General features: G+C 39.5%; 2 protein-coding genes across 2 annotated transcripts in view; one reads left to right on the forward strand and one right to left on the reverse strand.

The window, feature by feature from the left end:
- Positions 1-20,332, forward strand: part of metap2b (methionyl aminopeptidase 2b) — a 171,569-nt gene extending 151,237 nt beyond the window's left edge. Inside the window, exon 8 of the transcript XR_015525552.1 lies at positions 19,731-20,332. The gene's annotated coding sequence lies outside the window, so the exon portion shown is untranslated. The remainder of the gene's footprint in view (positions 1-19,730) is intronic.
- Positions 1,926-16,702, reverse strand: gpr22b (G protein-coupled receptor 22b). The gene is made up of 3 exons (XM_087311567.1): positions 16,407-16,702; positions 15,090-15,706; positions 1,926-5,764 (listed from the first exon to the last, which is right to left on the reverse strand). Exon 3 carries the CDS (start codon positions 5,758-5,760, stop codon positions 4,438-4,440), a length of 1,323 nt encoding a protein of 440 aa, XP_087167693.1. The 5' UTR covers positions 5,761-5,764; positions 15,090-15,706; positions 16,407-16,702; the 3' UTR covers positions 1,926-4,437.
- Positions 20,333-22,916: the final 2,584 nt, after the last annotated feature.

Below are 22,916 nucleotides of genomic sequence, written 5' to 3' on the forward strand. Positions count from 1 at the left end.
AAAGACCAGCTCTGACCTGGGAATATATTCATTAATATGCATGCAGATTTGGTGAACGGGAGCTTAACTTCTGTGTTTCGCTGAATGCAAAATGAGGGACGTTTTGTCCTTGACAGCAGCGCCAGACACTTCCTCAGATTTGACTGCTCTAAATGAACGAAAATTTTCTTTGATTTTTGGTGATGTTTGATGCAGTAATTGTGAATGTTGGTCATTTTTGATGCATGAATTGTCTTTTCTTTGAGATTATTGATAATATATCATGCTAAGATGGAAATTTTTGTGATTATTGGTGATATTTGATGCAGTAATTGTGATTATTGGTGATTTGATGCAGAAATTGTCTTTTCTTTGTGATTATTGGTGATATTTAATGCAGGAATTGTGATTATTGGTGATATTTAATGCAGGAATTGTGATTATTGGTGATATTTAATGCAGTAATTGTAATTATTGGCGATTTATGCAGGAATTGTCTTTTTGTTTTGATTATTGGTAATATTTGATGCAGGAATTTACTTTTCTTTGTGATTACTGGTGATATTAGATGCAGTAATTGTGAATATTGGTCATTTTTGATGCACAAATTGTCTTTTCTTTGAGATTATTGGTAATATATCATGCCGAGATGGAAATTTTTGTGATTATTGGTGATATTTGATGCAGTAATTGTGATCATTGGTGATTTGATGCAGGAATTGTGATTATTGGTGATTTGATGCAGAAATTGTCTTTTCTTTGTGATTATTGGTGATATTTGATGCAGGAATTGTGATTATTGGTGATATTGGATGCAGGAATTGTGATTATTGGTGATTTGATGCAGAAATTGTCTTTTCTTTGTGATTATTGTAGATATTTGATGCAGGAATTGTGATTATTGGTGATATTTAATGCAGGAATTGTGATTTATTGGTGATATTTGATGCAGTAATTGTAATTATTGGCGATTTATGCAGGAATTGTCTTTTTGTTTTGATTATTGGTAATATTTGATGCAGGAATTTACTTTTCTTTGTGATTACTGGTGATATTGGATGCAGTAATTGTGAATGTTGGTCATTTTTGATGCATGAATTGTCTTTTCTTTGAGATTATTGGTAATATATCATGCCGAGATGGAAATTTTTGTGATTATTGGTGATATTTGATGCAGTAATTGTGATCATTGGTGATTTGATGCAGGAATTGTCTTTTCTTTGTGATTATTGGTGATGTTTGAGTCAGGAATTGTGAATATTGGTCATTTTTGATGCAGAAATTGTGTTTTCGGCGTGATTATTGGTGATATTTGATACGGGAATTGTTATTATTGGCAATTTAATGCAGGAATTGTCTTTTTGTTGTGATTATTGGTAATATTTGATGCAGGAATTTACTTTTCTTTGTGATTATTGGTGATATTTAATGCAGGAATTGTGAATATTGGTCATTTTTGATGCAGGAATTGTCATTTTTTTGTGATTATTGGTGATGTTTGATGCAGAAATTGTGAATATTGGTCATTTTGATGCAGGAATTGTCTTGTCTTTGTGATTATTGGTAAAATTTTATTCTGGGATTGTCGTTTTTGTGATTATTGGTGATATTTGATGCAGGAATTGTAATTATTGGCAATTCACTGCAGGAATTGTCTTTCCTTTGTGATTATTGGTGGTATTTGATGCAGGAATTGTCTTTTTGTTTTGATTATTGGTGGTATTTGATGCAGAAATTGTGAATATTGGTGATTTGATGCAGAAATTGTCTTTTTGTGATTATTGGTTATATGTGATATATCTTTTTTGTAATTATTAGTGATATTTGATTGTCTTTGTTTTTGATTATTGGTGATATTTGATGCTGGAATCGTCTTTTGTTTTGTGATTATTGCAGTTTTTTGCGTTTTCAAACCTATCGATGTTTCACAAGACAGCTTTTGTAAGTGCTTTTTGGCGTTTTATTCCTGTTTGGTGATTGACACATGAATTGCTGATAATTTGCCTTTAATTCTCCTCTATCTTCTCCTGCAGAAGGATCAGACATGACGAATCAAGGTTCACCTGATTTCAAGTCAAACTGGAGATGGATTTCTTTCCCCCCACCCCACCTAGTTTATTACAAATACATGTATACACAGACTATAATAGAGGTACATAACCGATAAAGAGTATGTACAAATCTCATTTGTCATGTATTTACAGTACTTACAGTGGTTTATAAAGGACATGCACCTTGTAACTGCAATAGTATCATTCTATGAAACCTATTATATTATATTCCAAGATTGTTATAAATAGTAACAGATTATTCAGTGCCTGCTCATGTACGACTAATATTCACATCGTGTGATTCCCTTTATGAATAAGACTATGGAAGCTTATTTCTGGAGTGGAATAAAAACTAAGTGGAATTTATCTTGCAGATTTTTGAATGTGAATTTGCAGTTTTGAAATAATTCAAATTGTAATTGTGAGGCGAAAAAAAAAAACTAAATTGTGTGAGATAAACTCTGAATTGTTCAATTGGATGAAAACAAAAACTAATAATTCTAGTTCTGAAATTATAATAAGGTCAAAATTGCAATTAAAAAAGTTCCATATTTCAAAAGCTGAACACAAAGCTCCAACTCAGTCCAAAAAAGTCAGAATTGCATAATGTAAACTCAACATTTAGAGAGAAAACAGACGAATTCTGTAAATTAACTGAAAATTCCACCCAAAAAAGTCTCGAAACCAAACTTTTTAAAAAGTAAAAATTGCAAGACCTAACTTAAAATTTAAGACAGAAAATGGAGTAAATTTATCAGCTAAATGAGAATTCCCCAAAAATGTTACAATTGCAAAGTTCCAAAAAAGTCAAAATTGTAAGACATAAACTCAAAATTGAGAAGGAAAATGTTGAAATTTTGTGATTATAAAATAAGAATTCCAAAAAAGTAGCTACTTTCGAAATTCAGAAAAAGTCAAATTTGCTAGATGTAGACTTAAAGTATAGATATGTGTGGACTTAAAATATAAATATACCTTTAAGAACAGTAGAATTTTGTAAATTAACTGACAATTCCCCCTCAAAAAATCTAAATTGCAAGATGTAATCTTAGATTTATAGGGAAAACAGCTGAATTTTGTAAATTAAATGAAAATTCTCCAAAAAGAGTTACAATTACACAGTTTATGAGGTAAAAATGGGCAGATCTAAACTTAAAATTTTGAGTAAACATAAAAGAATTTGGTGAATTAACTAAGAATTCCGCAAAAAAAGTTACAATTACAAAGTTCCAAAAAAGGGGTGTCACAATAGCACAATCCCCTCACAGCATGAAGGTTGCTGGTTTGAGTCCCGGCTGGGTCAGTTGGCATTTCTGTGTGTAGTTTGCATGTTCTCCTCGTGTTCGTGTGGGTTCCCTCCAGGTGTTTCCCCCACAGTCTAAAGACATGCACTATAGGTGAACTGGTGTTTCCCAGTGATGGGTTGCAGCTGGAAGGACATCCGCTGCTTAAAACATATGCTGGATAAGTTGGTGGTTCATTCCGCTGTGGCGACCGTTGATTAATAAAGGGACTAAGCCGAAAAAGAAAATTAATGAATGCAGTTCTAAAAAAAGTCAAAATTGCCAGATGTAAACTTCAATTTTTGCGTGAAAATTGCAGTTTTGTATTATAAACTAAGAATTCCAAAAAAGTAACAACTTCTGGAGGTTAAACACAAAACTCAGAGAAAGATCTCAGAATTGTGTGACACATATGAATGAAACTGCAAGATCTAAACTTAAAATTTAGAGGGAAAATGGCGGAGTTTTGTAAATTAACTGAGAATTCCCCATAAAAGTCAAAATTGCCAGATGTAAACTGAAAATTCAGAGGCAAAATGTCAGAATTTTGTAAAATAACTGAGTCTTTCCAAAAAAGTTACGAAAGTTCCTAAAAAGTCAAAATTGCAAGATGTAAACTTAAAATTTAGAGGGAAAACAGCTGATTTTTGTAATATAAATTAAGAATTCCAAAAAAGTTACAATCTCCAGATGTTAAGCTCAAAACTCAGAGTAAGATCTCAGAATTGTGTGATATGAACCAATTATTACTAAATATTGCAGCTTCTGAAATTCCAATACAGTCAAAATTGCAAGATGTAAACTGTAAAGGTCAGAGTTTTGAAATGCAAACTAAGAATTCCCCAAAAAAGTTACAATTTCAAAATTACTAAAGAGACAAAACCGTAAGCTGTAAACTCAAAATGACATGGGAAAAAAGTCAGAATTGAGCTGTAAATAAACCCAAAATTAGGAGCTTAATCTCACAGTAGTAAAAAGAAAAGTCTTAATTGTTAAATATAAACACGCAATTGTAACAAAAAACTTTTTTTTTTTAAATTCCATATCAGAAACAAGCCTCGATAGAATAAATAACAGTGCTTTAATGAGAACTAGTTCCTGTTTTTGGAAGCCTCGAACTGTCTTTAGTCTGCATCTTCAGACGACAGACATTTCTGTCTTGCTTCGTGATCATCAAACGTCACTTTCTTATTCCGCTTGGGATCGATCCAGGAGTTTCGGATCACTGCGTTGTTCGGCAGTGGATCTGCCTCGCTGATGGACACCACCCGCTTCTTCATTTTGCTTTTCAGCACTTTCTGGAACTTCTGCCTGGTGAATGCGTACAGCAGCGGATGGAAGACTGTAGTGCCGTAGGCCATGACCAGAAATCCCAATCGCAGCTTAACCGTGAGATCGCTGGGGCCTGCGCTGAGGATCACAGTGTTTAAAACGGTAATAGGCGTCCAGCACAGAAGAAACGTGGAGATGATGAGCAACGACATGCGGAAAACTCGCTTTTGTCGCTCACGGCGCTCCCGGTGGCGTTTAACCGCTCTACGAAGAGCGATGATCACGGAAACTGAAGTGCGCATACCTAACGGCGCATTTCCACGAGTTCCTCCACTGCTCTGCGAGGCGTCCGTGATTTCTGGCAATTGCTGCTCAGACGTCGACATTAGCGAAAAATTCTTCTTTCTTCGCAACTTCTTCTTCTTCTTTTGCGTCGCATGGAAGCGCGTTCCAATTCGAATATTGAGCGCCTGGAGTATCTTAGCATACGTCATTAACATAATCACAGCAGTCAAGCAAAAAATTGGGATTTGAGCCACTAGGTGGTAGTATAAACCAAGCTCTGTGTAATATTCGTTAACATGCACGACGGCGGTTTGATTGGCTAGCGTGGGCTCCGGTCCCAAAAATCCCACTTCGATAAACGGCACCAAGAAGCTAACAAAAGACAGCACCCAAATGCATCCCAACAAAGCCACCGCTCGGCCCATAGTCAGTACGCGATTGGCCGGCTTAACGGAAATGTCGTATCGGTCTAAAGTGATAGCTAGCACGTTAGCCGCCGTAGCCACGCTAGCAAATGACACGCAGGCCTCATGGAAGCAGCAAACAAGCACCGTGTCGCCTTGTAAGGAAAGCATCAACACTACGATGGTTAAAGGGATACAGCAAACGCACACCAGCACGTCCAGCACATGGAGGTTCATCGTGACTATGTTGCTGACCGAATTGACCAAGTTGGACTTCATGCAGTAGAGCGCTAGCACGGTCAGGTTGCTGCTCAGTCCCAGGACGATCTCCAGCATCAGGAATCCGGTCAGAGACACCTGGAAGCTGAGCGGGTACGGGTACGGGCCACCGGCCGCCGTCATGACGGGACTCACGGACTCTGTGATGTCGAGGACGGTAACGTTACTCATGGTGCTTTCTTCCTCCGCGGCGGGAGGGACGTGCATTATCCTGAAAGGTAAACACATGAACAGTTAGAAAAAGCATGTAGGATGATCTTGTACAATAACTGTGCATCAATGGAAACTTTTGTAATAGTGGTAGAATTCTGCACTGGTGTAACGGAGGCCAGCTAGTGTGTGCTGTGCAGGTAAACCTCACTCCTCTGACCTCTAAAAGTGCTCTAGCGACAGACGCTAGAGGCCATGGTCTTAAGCCTCCTTGTTAGAGCAACCTACTCCCATGCGGAAGGTTGCCGGTTCGATACCAGCTCGGAGTGGGTTGCGTGGTGTAGGACCAGTGGGTTACATTGGTGCCGTGACCCGGATGGGAGTGAGGTTTAGGGAGATGAGTGTAACGGAGGCCAGATAGTAGGTGCTGTGCAGGTAAACCTCACTCCTCTGACCTCTAAACGTGCTCTAACGACAGACGCTAGAGGCCATGGTCTTTAGCCTCCTTGTTAGAGCAACCGACTCCCATAAGGAAGGACAATTTTTGCCAGTGTAACCTCGCCGGTCCAACACCACCCAACTCGCTCTGAGCTGGGATCGAACCAGCGAGGTTACACTGGCAAAAATTGGTCTTTATTGGTCGCGTGATATTACAATAATGAATTTTTATTTTCAGTATTCTTTTTAAGGATATCTATAAGCTAGTGCTCCAAAATTTGCGATTTTAGAAAATATAAAACTGATATCAACATCTAAACTTTGCAGTTTATCAATTCCGCCTAAATGGGTCAACGATTCATTTTGACGTCACCTCATAGTTCAGTTTCTTATCAACTGTTCTGACCAATCAAACGCTCTCTAGTATCTGACATGCTCCACCCCCTTCTTCTCATTTGCTTGATCTCAACCACTCTCACTGGCAAAGCTGTAATAAAAACGAAAAGGGGAGGAGCTACTCTGTCCTGCCTTTTCATTTTTTAGTTGAGGTTACGTTAAACATTAAATAAAAACGCCTCAATTCAAAGCACTTCACGGGACCTTTAAAAAAAAGCTCATCACAAAAACTTGTCCACAGGCAAAGAAGCAGTAATACACAGAAGGCTATCAGTGTCGTTCACACAACTGCTAAACACCATCATGCTAAAACTCTGTAACCTGGAAAAATCAGTAACCCGGTTAAAAGTAAGTTTTCCTACTATACACTACCTGACAAAAGTATTGTCGCCTGTCCAAATTTTAGGAAAAACATAACTCTACTTCTAGTTGATCATTTTTACAGTTAAAGTCATAATTATTCTCCTTCCTTTTATTTTTTTTTTTATTTATTTTTTTAATATTTCCTAAATTATGTTGAACAGAGCAAGGAAATGTTCACAGTATGTCTGATAATATTTTTTCTTCTGGAGAAAGTCTTATTTGATTTATTTTGACAGGAATAAAAGGTGTTTTTAATTTTTTAATAGCATTTTAAGGTCAATATTATTAGCCCCTTTAAGCTATATATTTTTTCAATAGTCTACAGAACAAACCATCGTTATACAATAACTTGCCTAAATACCCTGACCTGCCTAGTAACCTAATTAACTCGATTAAGCCTTTAAATGTCACTTTAAGCTGTATAGAAGTGTCTTGAAGAATATCTAGTCAAATATTATTTACTGGCATCATAACAAAGATAAAATAAATCAGTTATTAGAGATGAGTTATTAAAACTATTATGATTAGAAATGTGTTGAAAAAAATCTGCTCTCCGTTAAACAGAAATTGGGGGAAAAAATAAACAAGGGGCGAACAATTCTGACTTCAACTGTGACTATAGAATACTAAATTTTAGATGTTAGTTTAAGTCTGTAAGTTTTAAGGATATTTATAAGCCAGTGTGCTCCAAAATTAGCTTTATTAACTGATATAAACATCCAAAGCTTGTCACTTACGACTAAATGGTTTTGGGGTTGTTTGCCGTCACCTCATACTTTAGTTAATATATTTAGGCATATTTTACAATTTCTACCATATTTTTAATGGTAAAATTGTGGCAACAGCAGCTGCAGATTTTTTTACAGGAACTTTTTTTTTTTTTTTTTACAGTGTAGTAATAATTCCAGTTTCAAATCATATTCTGAACCAAAAGTACAATGTTTATAAAGACAAACATAAATAACATGCCACTATTAAAAACAGTATGTTACTGTGATCCACAAAAGGGTAATTTTTGGAAATTAAGATTTTTACATTATCTTAAAAGCTGAATAAATAAGATTTCCATAGATGAACTAGTTTTTGTAGTTTGGAAAGGACAATATTTGGCCAGGGCGTCACGGTGGCGTAGTGGGTAGCACAATCGCCTCACAGCAAGAAGGTCACTGGTTCAAGGCCTGGCTGGGTCAGTTGGCATTTCTGTGTGGAGTTTGCATGTTCTCCCTGTGTTGGCGTGGGTTTCCGGGTGCTCCGGTTTCCCCCACAGTCCAAACACATGTGCTGTTGGGGAATTGAATAAACTAAATTGTGTAAACTAAATTGTACGGTAGAGGTGAATTGAATTAGCTAAGTTAGCCGTGGTGTATCTGAGTGTGTGCAAGAGTGTTGGGTTGTGGCTGGAAGGACATCAGCTGCGTAAAACATGTGCTGGATAAGTTGTCAGTTCATTCCGCTGTGGTGAGCCCTGATTAATAAAGAGACTAAGCTGACAAGAAAATAATTGAATAAATGTTTGGCTAAGCTACAACTATTAGAAAATCTAAGGGTTCTGAGAAATTCATCTTTAAAGTTGTCTATACAGTGCTCAGCAATGCAAATTCATTCATTCCTTCGGTTTAGTCCCTTATTTATCAAGGGTCACCACAGCAGAATGAACCGCCAATAATTGCGGCATATGTTTTACGCAGCGGATGCCCTTCCAGCTGCAACCCAGTACTGGGAAAGCAATGCAAATTACTAATCAAAATTAAGTTTTAATATATTAATGATAGGAAATTTACAAAATATCCCCATGGAACATATCTTAATCTTATAATGATGTTTGGCATAAAAGAAAAATCTGCAATGTATTATTGACTATTCCCACAAATATACCCATGCAACAGAAGACACTTCAAAATACAGTGAATAATTATTAATAATTGTTGGAATTTATTACTGCACCAAATATTGGACTTAATAGTGTATTTATTTTTAGATTTTTACATTATTCATTATTTCACATTATTCTGCCCTACGGCATGCGGGAGATTCATTCATTCATTTTCTTGTCGGCTTAGTCCCTTTATTATTCCGGGGTCGCCACAGCGGAATGAACCGCCAACTTATCCAGCAAGTTTTTACGCAGCGGATGCCCTTCCAGCCGCAACCCATCACTGGGAAACATCCACACACACATTCACACACACACTCATACACTACGGACAATTTTAGCTTACCCAATTCACCTGTACCGCATGTCTTTGGACTGTGGGGGAAACCGGAGCACCCGGAGGAAACCCACACGAACGCAGGGAGAACATGCAAACTCCACACAGAAACGCCAACTGAGCTGAGGTTCAAACCAGCGACCTTCTTGCTGTGAGGCGACAGCACTACCTACTGCGCCACTTCTTTGCCGCATGCAGGAGATATTGATTGAAGATCATTAACACTGTTCAATGAGGCTCCATTTGTTAACACTACTTAATTTAACTACACTACACTACTACACTAATTAAACTCAATAAAAACAAAACAAAAACATTTATTGATCTTAGATGATGATGATTTGCTTAATAACTCATAAAATAGTTTGTAATTGTTGTATTGAATGTTCATTTATTCAGGGTCGCCACAGCGAAGTGAACCGCCAAACTTATCCAGCATATGTTTTACACTGCAGATGCCCTTCCAGCCGCAACCCATCACTGTAAAACATACATACACACACATACACTATGGACAATTTAGCCTACTTAATTCACCCACAGCGCATGTCTGCACTGGTGGGGAAAACCGGAGCACCCGGAGGAAACCAACACAGGGAGAACATGCAAACTCCACACAGAAATGCCAACTGACGCAGCCGAGACTCGAACCAGCGACCTTCCTGCTGTGAGGTGATCGTGGTACCCACTGCGCCACCGTAACCAATTATGTTTAATTCTGACAGTTGATTTTAGTGCATTTAAATGTTTACTCTGAGCATTTCTATACATGATTAATGAAAATATACAATAAATACACACTGTTTTTTAATGATCAGATCTCATCAAGTAAGCTTTTTTAGCAGCTTTGGTCAATATATACTGAATATTGTGATGAAAGCTTAAGCAATTAGCGCAATGAAAATCTGATAGCGTCATAAGACCTGTTCCTGGAGGCGCACCAACAGAACATATTTTGCATGTCTCCCTTATCTGAACCATTCATTTCAGGTTTTGGAGTCTCTTCCAGCATTCTGATGAGTTGATTCAGGTGTGTTTGATTAGGGAGAGGTGGAAAATGTGGGCTACTGGTGTGCCTTCAGGAACAGGGTTGGGAAACACTGGACTAGGCCAACAATGGAAAGAACTTTCTCTTAAAGAACAAAAAATTTGGGCAGTGCAGTTGGTAGTGTTGTCGCCTCACAGCAAGAAGGTCGCTGGTTCGAGCCTCGGCTGGGTCAGTTGGCGTTTCTGTGTGGAGTTTGCATGTTCTCCCTGCGTTCGTGTGGGTTTCCTCCGGGTGCTCCGGTTTCCCCCACAGTTCAAAGACATGCGGTACAGGTGAATTGGGTAGGCTTAATTGTCCGTAGTGTATGAGTGTGTGAAGATGTTTCCCAGAGATAAGTTGCAGCTGGAAGGGCATCCGCTGCGTAAAAACCAAGCGGCAACCTCCCGCTCTCTCTCAGGAAGCCAATACGGAAGTAACTAAAACTGCAATTCATCCGAAATTCCGCTAGTCTTAGTCGCTCCTGCCTCCAAAAAAGAGCAAATTTCAATTGAGCCCACTGTTAGAATGGCCAACTTTACCGCAGAAAAAAAGGTGTTTACAGCCTGGTACAAAAAAAGATTTTGGTTAATACAGCTAATATTACCCTTCATGACAACTGTGAGGGGGTGAATTTTTTTATAACTCATCCGTTTCCTTTATATTAAGTTATATTAGGTTTGCATAATTAAGGGCGTGGCCACTTGAGTGACAGCTAGGTCTCACTGGTCGGCGTCACGTCACCTCAGCTGAATCCGGCAGATTAGCCACTGAACTCGGCATATTTATCGTATTTCTGTGTTGTTTTATGTGGCTTTACACAGTCAACTGCCTTTAGGACTTGTTTCCTGCAATTATGTGATGGCATGGCATGCTGAGTGCACTTAATTGTGCTCACAAACCATTCACGTGGCCTCCGTTTCCCATGTGAGTAAAGTTATATACTTATGTACCATCTCTATACATGTATGTGTTTTATTTAAAGATCATTTATCGTTTATATTTAGAGCTGTAATGCACTCCAGAATCTGACAGATTGATCAGCTGTAGGCTCTAGAACAGTCATCTGAAGCGTTGTCATACAGTGTTATGCTGGATTTCATCAATAGTCTTACATTTACTAACACAGACTATATCTGAAGTGTTTGGAAGCAATTCGCGTTTTCCTCCTCTTGAGAAACGTCATAAGAACAATGTTTAGTGGCTCAATGTATTACAGCAGTGTTTTTAAAAGTCTAAACACTTTATTGATATAGTGTACAACCAAGCACAAGTGGTCAGAATACAAACGAGTCACAAGTGATAAAGTATTAAGTGTTCTCCCAAAGTAAACCAGGTGTCTGAACCAGGTCCAAGCTAAATGCCAGCAGGTGTCTGTAGCTCCGCTCACTCTCCGCCTCTTTGCCCATGTTTGGTATCCCGCCGTGGGTGTGATGACGCGCGAACAAAATGGCGACGGTTGGCCGCGCCTACTTGTGGCTTCTTTTGCGCTCTGTAGAAACCTATGGGTGACGTCACGGATACTACGTCCATATATTTTACAGTCTATGGTAAAAACGTGCTGGATAAGTTGGTGGTTCATTTCGCTGTGGCGACCCCGGATTAATAAAGGGACTAAGCCAAAGGGAAAATGAATGAATGAATGAATGAATTATAATAAAATATTAGATATGTTAAACAAAACAAAGTATTAAAGGCACAGTATGTCATTTTCGCCACTAGAGGGACTTTATTCATAATAAACAAAGGCGTAGTTTGATGACGCAGTTACAGAAATTATGTTGATGGATGAGCTAAACTGTTTAATACTTAATAATCATGGTAGTATGAAGCAGCGTAAGGCTAAAAGCTACCAACAGCCACAGCCATATCACCCTGCAGTTACTCACTGAAGCAAAGCACGGCTGAGCCTGACCAGTACCTGGATGCGAGACCACATGGGAAAACTAGGTTGCTGGTGGAAGTGGTGTCAGCAGGGGGCGCTCAACCTGCGGTCTGTGTGAGTCCCCAGTAAAAACGAAGGGGACACTATACTGTCAGTGAGTGCCGTCTGTCAGATGAGACATTAAACCCTGACGCTTTGTGGTCATTAAAAATCCCATGGCACTTTTCGTAAAGAGTAGGGGTGTAACCCCCTGTGTCCTGGGCAAATTATCCTCCATTGGCCTGTACCAATCATGGCCACCCAATCTTCCCCATCCACCAAATTGGCTCTATCACTCTCTCCACCTATAGCTGGTGTGTGGTGAACACACTGGCGCCGTTGTCCTGTGGCTGCCATCGCATCATCCAAGTGGATGCTGCACACTGGTGATGGTGTGGAGAGACCCCCCTCACGATTGTGAAGTGCTTTGGGTGTACGGCCATACACAATAAATGCGCTATATAAATACACATTACATTGCATTACTATTAGTAAATGCTACAGAGTGAGGTTAAAAGCTAATATACCATTTAATACTACTCTTCAGCTTATGATCACCTGAGTTTTTTTTTTTTTAATCAGACTTTTTAGGCAAATGTTATACCGCTGCTCTGTGCAGTCTAATAAAACACACAACATATTAAAGCCTCGCTGCTGTTTCCTTGTTTTCTAGTAAACCAATCTGGATATCAAGCTTGTGTGATCTCATCAGCATAAATACACAGCGCATGCTCCGTCTCACAGGTAAGAATCACCTTATTTTATGGATTTGAACATTCCTTGCAAAATTTGGAGGAGTGGACATGAGTAAGCAAAATATAAAACAACTTTCTAGTGTTTTTTTGAATATTTTAATGAGTTTCGTACATATTGTGCCTTTAAAGGTTTGTCTATTAGATAGAAAATATTTTTCTAAATTAAAAAAAAATTTGATGTGTGGAATTTATCATTAGGCATGTTGGGTTGTGCTTTTACTTTTTTCTATTGCATCGTCTACAGTATGTGATATGTTTGTATTAGGTTTGTTGTATGATATACACTCACCGGCCACTTTATTAGGTACTCATTATCGCAAATTTCTAATCGGTCAATCAGATGGCAGCAACTCAATGCTTTTAGGCATGTAGACATGGTCAAGACGATCTGCTGCAGTTCAAACCGAGCATCAGAATGGGGAAGAAAGAGGATTTAAGTTTGAATGTGGCATGGTTGTTGGTGCCAGACGGGCTTTTCTGAGTATTTCAGAAGCTGCTGATCTACTGGGATTTTCACGCACAACCATTTCTAGAAAATAGAGAAAATATCCAGTGAGCGGCAGTTCTGTGGGCGCCAATGCCTTGTCGATGCCAGAGGTCAGAGGAGAATGGCCAGACTGGCTCCAGCTGATAGAAAGGCAACAGTAACTCAAATAAGCACTCGTTACAACCGAAGTCTGCAGAAGAGCATCTCTGAACACACAACACGTCCAACCTTGAGGCAGATGGGCTACAGCAGCAGAAGACCACACCGGGTGCCGCTCCTGTCAGCTAAGAACAGGAAACTGAGGCTACAATTCACACAGACTCACCAAAACTGGACAATAGAAGATTGGAGAAATGTTGCCTGCTCTGATGAGTCTCCATTTCTGCTGCCACATTTGTATGAGGGGTCAGAATTAGTCAACAACATGAAAGCATGGATCCATCGAGCCTTGTATTAACAGTTCAGGCTGGTGGTGGTGGTGTAATGGTCTGGAGTGTTTTCTTAGCACACTTTGGGTTCATTAGTACAAATTGAGCATGGGGTAAAAGCCACAGCCTACCTGAGTACTGTTGCTGACCATGTCCATCCCTTTATGACCACAGTGTACACATCTTCTGATGGCTACTCCAGCAAGATGATGTGCATTGTCATAAAGCGTGAATCATCTCAGACTGGTTTCTTGAACATGACAATGAGTTTACTGTACTCAAATGGCCTCCACAGTCACCAGATCTCAATCCAATAGAGCACCTTTGGGATGTGGTGGAATGGGAGATTGGCATCATGAATGTGCAGCCGACAAATCACGTCAATATGGAGCAAAATCTCAGGAATATTTCCAGTAGCTTGTTGAATCTACGCCACGAAGGATTAAGGCAGTTCTAAAGGCAAAAAAGGGTCCAAGTCGATACAAGTAAGGTGTACCTAATAATGTGGCCGGTGTGAATGTATGTTGCATTAACAAAGTTGTTCATCTTACAGAATAGATTAGACAATATATATGTCATTCGGATTCATCCTAAACTGTTTTGATTGCTGTAAATCCCTGTTTGTCACTAGTGGTTCACAATGGTAACAGCTAATGAAGTCGTCAGCCACAGCATGTTATATATTTTAATAAATCTATTGGGGGTCTCAAACAAAACCATCAGATTAAGAGATGTTTTTTTCCTTGCACTAAATCAAAGACTAGGCCAGAATCAGTGGGAGATTCCTGCTGGATTGGAACGCCTGCGAAGCCTGCTGTGTTCATTCATTTGATATTGCTTCCATCGCTTTATGATTATGTTTTGCTGAGATTTTCGACTCTGGTCTGTGCAGAAATTGCACAAAACGCCTGCAGATTCCCTCTGGGGGCTGCTAATGGCTTTATGTCTGACGTTCCCCTATGCACGTTGACTAATAATAATGCATTGGTCATGCACTGGCCATTCTGCACTGGGTGCTGCTATGAATAGACACACTTTGGACATTATTCCTGTCCATAATGCGTTTGTTGCACAGTGATGGATCGCTCTATTTGCATATGTGACGATCTTTAGTGCTGCCTTTCATTCATCACCTTGAGGGAGAGTATTTAGAGCCTGGCTTTTGTAATTTAGTCCAGTGTATGCAGATTGAGCTGCCAATTGTGTGCTAATAACTCTTTGTGTTTTGATGCGATCTTTGAGTGAAACCATATGGAGACTCCTCGAATGTCTTCGGGAGGTAAAACACAACACGTCGTACATTATTAAGTCGACTAATGACAACTGTCTGATTGGTTTATTTTACGCAGTTGTTGACTTACCCTTCCCCTTCCAGCTTCTTTTCTCAGCCTCGGGAGTCAGCGATCAAGACGGAAAGGTCTGGAAGGGGTACAACTTGTACATCAGCCGCAGGCATGGCCTTTCAAGGAAGTTTTCAGCACTCCTCGTAATCCGACGCGTTGGGATTTCTTTGATTGTCACTAAAGCGAACGATGCATTCGCTCCCCAGCCATGTCCAACAGAAAGTGGACGATCTTGGTGAATGACAAACAATCCATTTCCTTTTCTAATCTAGCCTGACACCTGATTAGTTGCTCATTACATCCACATCGAGTTGCTTTCGTGCAAAGAAAATTCCTTCAGTGCTGATGTACTCCCGTCAGTGCGGTTTTATAACCCCTGGAAGGTGATAAATCCATATTGATTTGCATTTGCTGATTTGCATGTGCCATCTGCCGAGGAATCCAAGGTCAGTGAATTGTTGAGGTGTTAGTCTATGATGCAATTTCCTGTCCTCTCAAAGAAGGTCACCTTTAGGCTGCGTCATCATGGATCGAACCGCTCTGCATCGGTGGTGTTTTCAACTTGGGAAGTTCACACACTCAATGCAGGTCTTCCTGAGAAATGCACGACACTTTGGAAGCAGCTTTCTCCAGCTCTGCAAGAAGAAAAGCAAAGGAGTATTGATTAGTGCATCTATCTTTCATTAAACCTGCGTCCAATCTATCATCACGACTTCCATGTGCAAAGCATTCTAAGGAAATGCTCCGGACGTCCATGCGAAGGGTGCACATCTGCGAAACCGCAGGGGGTTGATGGATGACCTCGTGCATCTCGGGAACAATGTACAAACACTTTTCATTTCCAAAGCAATGCCTTTTAGGGAAGCACCTGTGTTGTTTTATGCCTGCACTTTCTCACATCATGTTTCAGTCAACGGCCGTGCGAGGATATCACGTGTGACGACGTGGAGATTGTACACAGAGAGCGTTGTTCACAGATGTTACAGTCCTGCAGACTTTGACAAATTGAAAATGGGGGGGGGGGGGGTACTATAAGGATCGATTAGATTTTGGAGACGAAATTTGTCAGCGGAGACGTGGATCGATAGACTAACTAAAGTAAGAATGCTGTTCACAGGCAGCAGCAGGTTAATAACACAACACAGAACACAGACATCGCATTCATAGAGTCGTCAACAAATGTTTCAAACCTAATTATTTGGCTTTGATTTGATCCGAGTAGGTCAAATCCGCTCTAACGATGTATCTGCGATACTAAGTTTCCACATCTGCTGGATTGTCATGCTTTCACATGCAGAGCTATCACATTTAAAGTTTTAAATACCTTCTGCTTACCTTTCTCATCTCTGATCAACGTGCATCGTTTAGCGCTTCACCAGAGCATCGTCCTCTTCGTCTGAGATCCACAAGTGCACACACTTTTGCATGTCAGTGCGTCTTAAACCCGATTCCCTCCTGGGAGGCATGAATCAAACGGTGTCGATGTGAACTGTCGGCCGGACTTGATCTGCTGTCTTGCTTTTTTCTGCTCTTGCTGTCTTCAAACTGTGATGTGTTGAAGTGCTGCCGATGCTCCCCTCTGTTGCGCCTCCTCATCCTTGCTCTCTCTCGTCCGCTCCTCTATCTTCGTCTCCCTCTCTCTCTCACTGCGGCGGTTTTGCAGTGTTGCTCCGCGCTCCGATTGGTCTGGCGTAATGGGGTTAACCCTTTCCTCCCCCGGAGAGCGGCGATGCGCTCTCTTCCTTTTGTTTTCTTGTCATCCAGCTTTTCCCTCCATCCTGCGATCTGCGTCTGTCAGTCCCTGCGGAGATGCTTCTGGGTTCTATTTGAACACCGTGTCGGAGTTGCGTGTTTTCATTCATATTTGATGCAGTGCTCTGTGAGGAAAATGGATATGTGTCTACTGGGAAAAGGGACGGAAAAAGCTTCCAAACCTGTGTACAGGCAGGGTTTTGTGGCTTGCAGGCAGTTTTGGAAGACTGTTGATGCATCCATTTGGCTGTTATTTGAAACTGCACCACATGCAACTTAAAAATCACATGCATCACTCATTGAATGCATTGCAATGATCTTTGTAGGGGGGAATTTTTGCATGCACCAAATGTCATATAGGCAGAGGTGTAAAGACTACCTGAAAACCATACTTGAGTAAAAGTACAGATACCTTTCTGTAGAAATGACTCCATTACAAGTCACCAATTTCAATAAGACTTGAGTAAAAGTATTAAAGTATCTGATTTTAAAACTACTTAAGTATTTAACTCATACTGAATGTAGGCTGAAAGAACACCATTAAAGGTTTTATTTCCTAATATAGAAATTAAATTTAACACCCCAGTGTTTCAAAATGGCTGAGCAAAATAGATTAAAAAATAGAACAAAAAGTCTCAGTCGAACTCAAATGTCCAAAAAAGGCACAAACAATTTTTCATTAAGGGTCACGAAACACCTAAACACATTTGTTGAGCTGTTGACAGTGGTATATGTGTCCCACACTGCTAAAAACACTATTAGGACACCTATATTTCACTAAAAAGTGTAAATTGGTTGTTTTTGCGTTATTTCAAGCAAATTCGTACTTCCGGTTTGAAACAGATTTTTGAAGCTGCGTCACGGTCATGACATAATAGCGTGTATTCCAGCGTGCAGACTGGACGTCTGTGCCAGAGTTTGTCTTTTGCAAATAAATGAGACAGTGCATTTATTTGCATTATTAGCAATAAAATTCCCTTTTTTCTGTTAAAACTATATTTTCTAATAAAGAGATTTTTTTTATTTAAAGTTCTCATTATTACACTCAATTTTAATAATTATTTTGTTTGTTTAATTGGTGTCCAACAGTGTGTGGCTTAATTGGAACACCCTGTTACAACCAACCCCGCTGTGTCGTGTTTTCCTCAAAACTGCCTAGCAGTCACAGTGTGTATTTTACATCTTTCAAACTGGTTTCATCTTTTAGCCTAGTAGACTGTGTTAACAACAATATCAGATTTCACATACATTCATAGATTTTTTTTTTAAATAAAAAAAAAAAATCGACTACAATAAAAGCTACTTTTTTGCTGCAAAAATGGTTTTATCCTGTGTTTCTCATCCAAATTTCAGGGAAACTTTCCAATAAATGGCAGGAAGATGTCTGCCGACACTATGATAAAGCATGCCATGGTTAACGCTCAGCAAATACCTTAAAAGTCTGTGTTACATTTAAGCCCTCGTTACTTTGTGCCCCACACTGTGTGCAAATTTATATATGCACACTCAAACACACATGCCTACTCATTAGCCGCTTAATTAAACTCTATGAAAGGCTAGGTAGTTATAACCCAACGTTAGCGTATAGCTTAAACCAATGTTGGGTTAATTAAATTTTTATTTGAAAAATTATTTTAACTTTTGATTTTCGATCCCTATATTTCAGACGATTTGAATGTTATCACTTGATTGAATGGGCGTTATCAGCTGATAGATATGGGCCAATAAGGGCCTTCTGCGCCTACTGGTAGGCTTAGAAGGCTGTTATCATCCATCCACATGGTTAATCGGCTATAGCTCACATACGGCTGTGGCCGGAAGTTAATGAGAATTATCTATATTATTTATTAAATTTCCCAATAGTTGTATTTTATCAACACCTACCCCAACCCTAAACCCAACTGTCAATCATTCATTTTCTTATCGGCTTAGTCTCTTTATTAATCAGGAGTCGCCACAGTGAAATGAACCGCCAACCTATCCAGCATATGTTTTAGGAAACACACACACACTATGGCCAATATAGGCTAATGAGTAGGCATGTGTGTTTGGACTTGTGGGGGAAACATCCGCAGGAACCTCATGCTAACATGGGGAGAACATGCAAACTCCACACAGAAATGCCAACTGACCCAGCCGAGGCTTGAACCAGCGATCTTCTTCCTGTGAGGCTACATCGCTACCCATTGCGCCCCCTTTTATTAATATTTCATTTAATTTTTTGCATTTGGCAGCTTCTGATTTTAGAGCCATTTGTTTGCCTTCTCTGAGCTTTTCGGCACCACCTTACCTTTTTTACGGTCCACTTCTGACAATTAGCTTGTGTTGCACTTCTTGTTTGACATTCTTGCCAGATTTTGATTACATCCACGTAACCTCTGATTAGGTCTGATTGGGTCAGCCCATCTCAAAACCAGCTGACCATTGCCAATTGAGCCAAATGCTTAAAGGGCACCTATGGTGAAAAAATCTACTTTCTAAGCTGTTTGGACAGACATATGTGTAGATATAGTGTATAGACCGTCATATTGGGGTGATATAAACACACCCAGTCCTTTTTTTTTCAATTTAACAACATGAAAACGGTGGACCAATTGGAGCGGTTTTCAGATCGACCGCAACTTGACGTAGGAGTGCGGCCCCCCGCCCACCAATATTGATTGACAGGCGCATTTGGCCCAGTTGGCCATTGCGGACCTGGCTGTAGCTTTCAGGAGTGTCATTAGTCTTTTCCAGCCCGATCTCACAAGGACACACAACTATTTTATGTCATTTGTACAATTCCATCAGAATTTATTCATATACAATGTATGATTTTCAAAAGAAGTTGTGCCCCCAAGCCCCATCACTAATTGGGGAATGAGCAAATCATACTAAAATATCCGGTCCCACTTTATATTAAGTCAGAGCTCGAAATTAACTTTTGTACTTGGTAGCACCGGTGCTCACAACTTCAAATATTTAGGAGCACCAAAAATTTTTTAGGAGCACCAGAAAAAATTAGGAGCACCCACCAAAAATGAATGAGCACCGCTGCGAATTGTTTTTTAAGGGATTTATTGTATTTTAAAACAACATTAACAGGACTGACAAAAACTAGAAACAACTATCTAACTAATGCTGCGAGGACATTGATATTTGTGTGTAATTCCAAAATGAATGTCTAATAATTAGGCCATAGAATATTAATGATGATAAAAAATGACAATAATAGTAACAATGAATTCCATTTCTCATTATGATACTGCCTTGAATGTGAATGAATGTAGGTTATCTGCTATAAAAAGTCTGTTACTTTATGAAAAATAATTGTATAGTTTACATCAAACAAAAATGAAGCATTGCAGTAAGAAATATTGATTTTGTGCTGCTGTTTTTATATGCATGTCAATTTAATAAATAATATTTCTGCTACAAAACAAACAAAAGATTATAATAAATCATTCAATTCAATGATGAAAGCTGCAAAGCAGTCATCAGTAAATAAATAAAAAAATAATATACACCTCAAAAAAAGAATAGACAAAAGTAAGTAAGTAAAGTCTCACTTCTATCACTCTTTAAAAGTTTTGGTTTCAGTTTGTGTCTCGCTTTTGAAAGTAAGTTTTCAATCCTTCTAATCTAGTTTTGTATATGATTGGTTAAATATGATGCTGAATTTGAAGCAATGATTGCAATAACAGTGAATGCAACGCATGGAGATTCGGGCACCTTCTCCAAGAAGCGCGTACTCGATTGATCTCAGCTGGCGGATCATTATTCACCACGTGACGTGTCATGATCGCTTTCATCTGCGCCTCAACTTTAGGTGGGGTTTGCAAACCTGTGTGCTTTAAGTTTTTACGCTTCAGCCGTTTGCATTTCCCGTGGTCATAAAAGCTCCTTCCCTGTCATCTGACAGCGGAATACCGTGAGTGAATGACAGCTAATATGAACCAATATAGCGGCAGGGAAGAGCGATTCAGCACGTTTTTACAAAAAATCAAAACAGGTCGCACTACAACCATTATCTGCAGTCGCACTAATGCTCCCAGATATATTATGAGGTCGCATAGATAAATTTTCGGGCGCAAATGCGACCAAAATGGTCGCAATTTCGAGCCCTGTAAGTGAACTTGTAATGTACTTACTGTGTTCATCATGTATTGCAGAACACTCGTGGTGCCCTTTAGGTGGGATACGGGTCAGGTTTGATGGTATGGGTATGTTTAACATTGGGTTAAGATTTAAAGGATGGCCAACAGTGTAATTACAATTGTAATTACAGATGTAATTACATGCAGGTATTCAATCAAGCATAAGTATAATGTAAAAACATCTATTTACACAATAAGCACATTGTTAAATTGAGTGTAGGTGGCACGGTGGCTTAGTGGTTAGCTCTGTTGCCTCACAGCAAGAACGTTGCTGGGTCAACATTTCGGGGTGGAGTTTGCATGAGTGTGTATGGGTGTTTCCCAGTGCTGGGTTGTGTCTGGAAGGGCATCCGCTGCGTAAAACATATGCTGGATAAGTTGGCGGTTCATTCCACTGTGGCGACCACTGATAAATAAAGAGACTAATGAAAATGAATGAATGAATTACACATTAGCTGTATGCCATTCCAGATTAGGTGATTGGAAAGAGCTTGAAATATACCCTCAATTCTGGAATGAGTGCTATATAGAGAGACAGGACAGAGCAATAACCAATATATACCAAATTTGTAGCATCCATAATTCAATATTCGCCCAATTTCACTCAATATCAATTGTAATTGTCTCATATTGAGCGCTATTTGTGTGAGAACACTTGCTCTCAATCCCAGATTGTTTATTTATTGCCTTCTATTTGTAGCCCACTGTGTAGGCAGTAGGCAGCGCACTAGGATTTAGAACGGAGCATGTGTGTTTGATTTGGATGATGGGAACACTTAGTGTGCGCGTGTGTAATGTGCAGAGGAATCGTGATTGATAGTTTCAATTAGGCCGGCCTGTCAGCTGGCAGAAGGAGCAGTCTTTCTCAATTCATTCTGTTTGGCTCATTTGGCAGGTCTAGATAGACATATACGCAACAAGAATATATGTGTGTGTGTGTCCATATATGAAGCACATGTATTTCTCCACACGCGGGAATGGAGTGCACATGTTGTATTATTAAGTGATAAACAACTTTCTCCAGGCTCGGCGGCGGCTGAAAACTTTTCACTAAAGACAGACTCGGTATTTCAGCTGGCATTAATATTTCAGCATGCTTTCCCAGCAGCCTCCCAACACTGCAGACTAATATTCTGTTATTCCTTGCTGCTCTTTCTGTGATGATTGTTGGAGGAAAAGGAGGCTACGATGTTGTGTGTGCGCGTTGAAAACATGCATTGTAGATTATTATATGCTATATATGTCAATCAAAATAGTACAGAATCATCTACAATCTATGTTTTAAGACAAAACTATTAGGCCTCCTTATATTTTTAGGCAAGGCAAGTTAATTAATATAGCATATTTCATACACAATAGTAATTCAAAGTGCTTTCTCTGCTGAAAAATCCAGCTTAAACCAGCCTAGGCTGGTTTGCTGGTTTTAACTGGTCAACCAGCCTGGTTTTAGAGGGGTTTTGGCCATTTCCAGGCTGGTTTCCAGTCATTTTCAGCCTGGTCTTAGCTGGTCAGGCTGGGAGATGACCAGCTAAAACCAGCTTGACCAGCCTAGCCAAGCTGGTAATCCAGCCAAAACCAGCTATGTCCAGCTTAAACCAGTTTTAGCTAGATTTGGCTGGTCATTTTCCAGCCTGACCAGCTAAGACCAGGCTGGAAATGGCTGGAAACCAGTCTGGAAATGGCCAAAACCCCTCTAAAACCAGCCTGGTCGACCAGCTAAAACCAGCCAACCAGCTAGTTTAAGCTGGATTTTTCAGCAGGGTAACCAGAGATAAAAGAAACAAGTATAGGAAAATCAAAATAAATAATAAAAGTGATTAAAAACAGATTCAAATGTGCTAAAACCGGTTATAATAGCATGAAAAATTCTAATTAATAGCCTAATATTTATCGCTAACTGTCGGACGCAGCTGTATCCCTTCTAGCAACAACGGCTAGTGTCCTCCAACTTCGTCGT

This window comes from Danio rerio, chromosome 25, assembly GCF_052040795.2.
Source record: "Danio rerio strain M-AB ecotype USA chromosome 25, GRCz13ab, whole genome shotgun sequence".
In the NCBI taxonomy this organism is placed as follows: Eukaryota; Metazoa; Chordata; class Actinopteri; order Cypriniformes; family Danionidae; genus Danio; species Danio rerio.

What these genes read in the sequence shown, in the direction of transcription:
- gpr22b (XM_087311567.1), bottom strand. Translation starts at nt 5,760, where the DNA reads ATGCACGTCCCTCCCGCCGCGGAGGAAGAAAGCACCATGAGTAACGTT.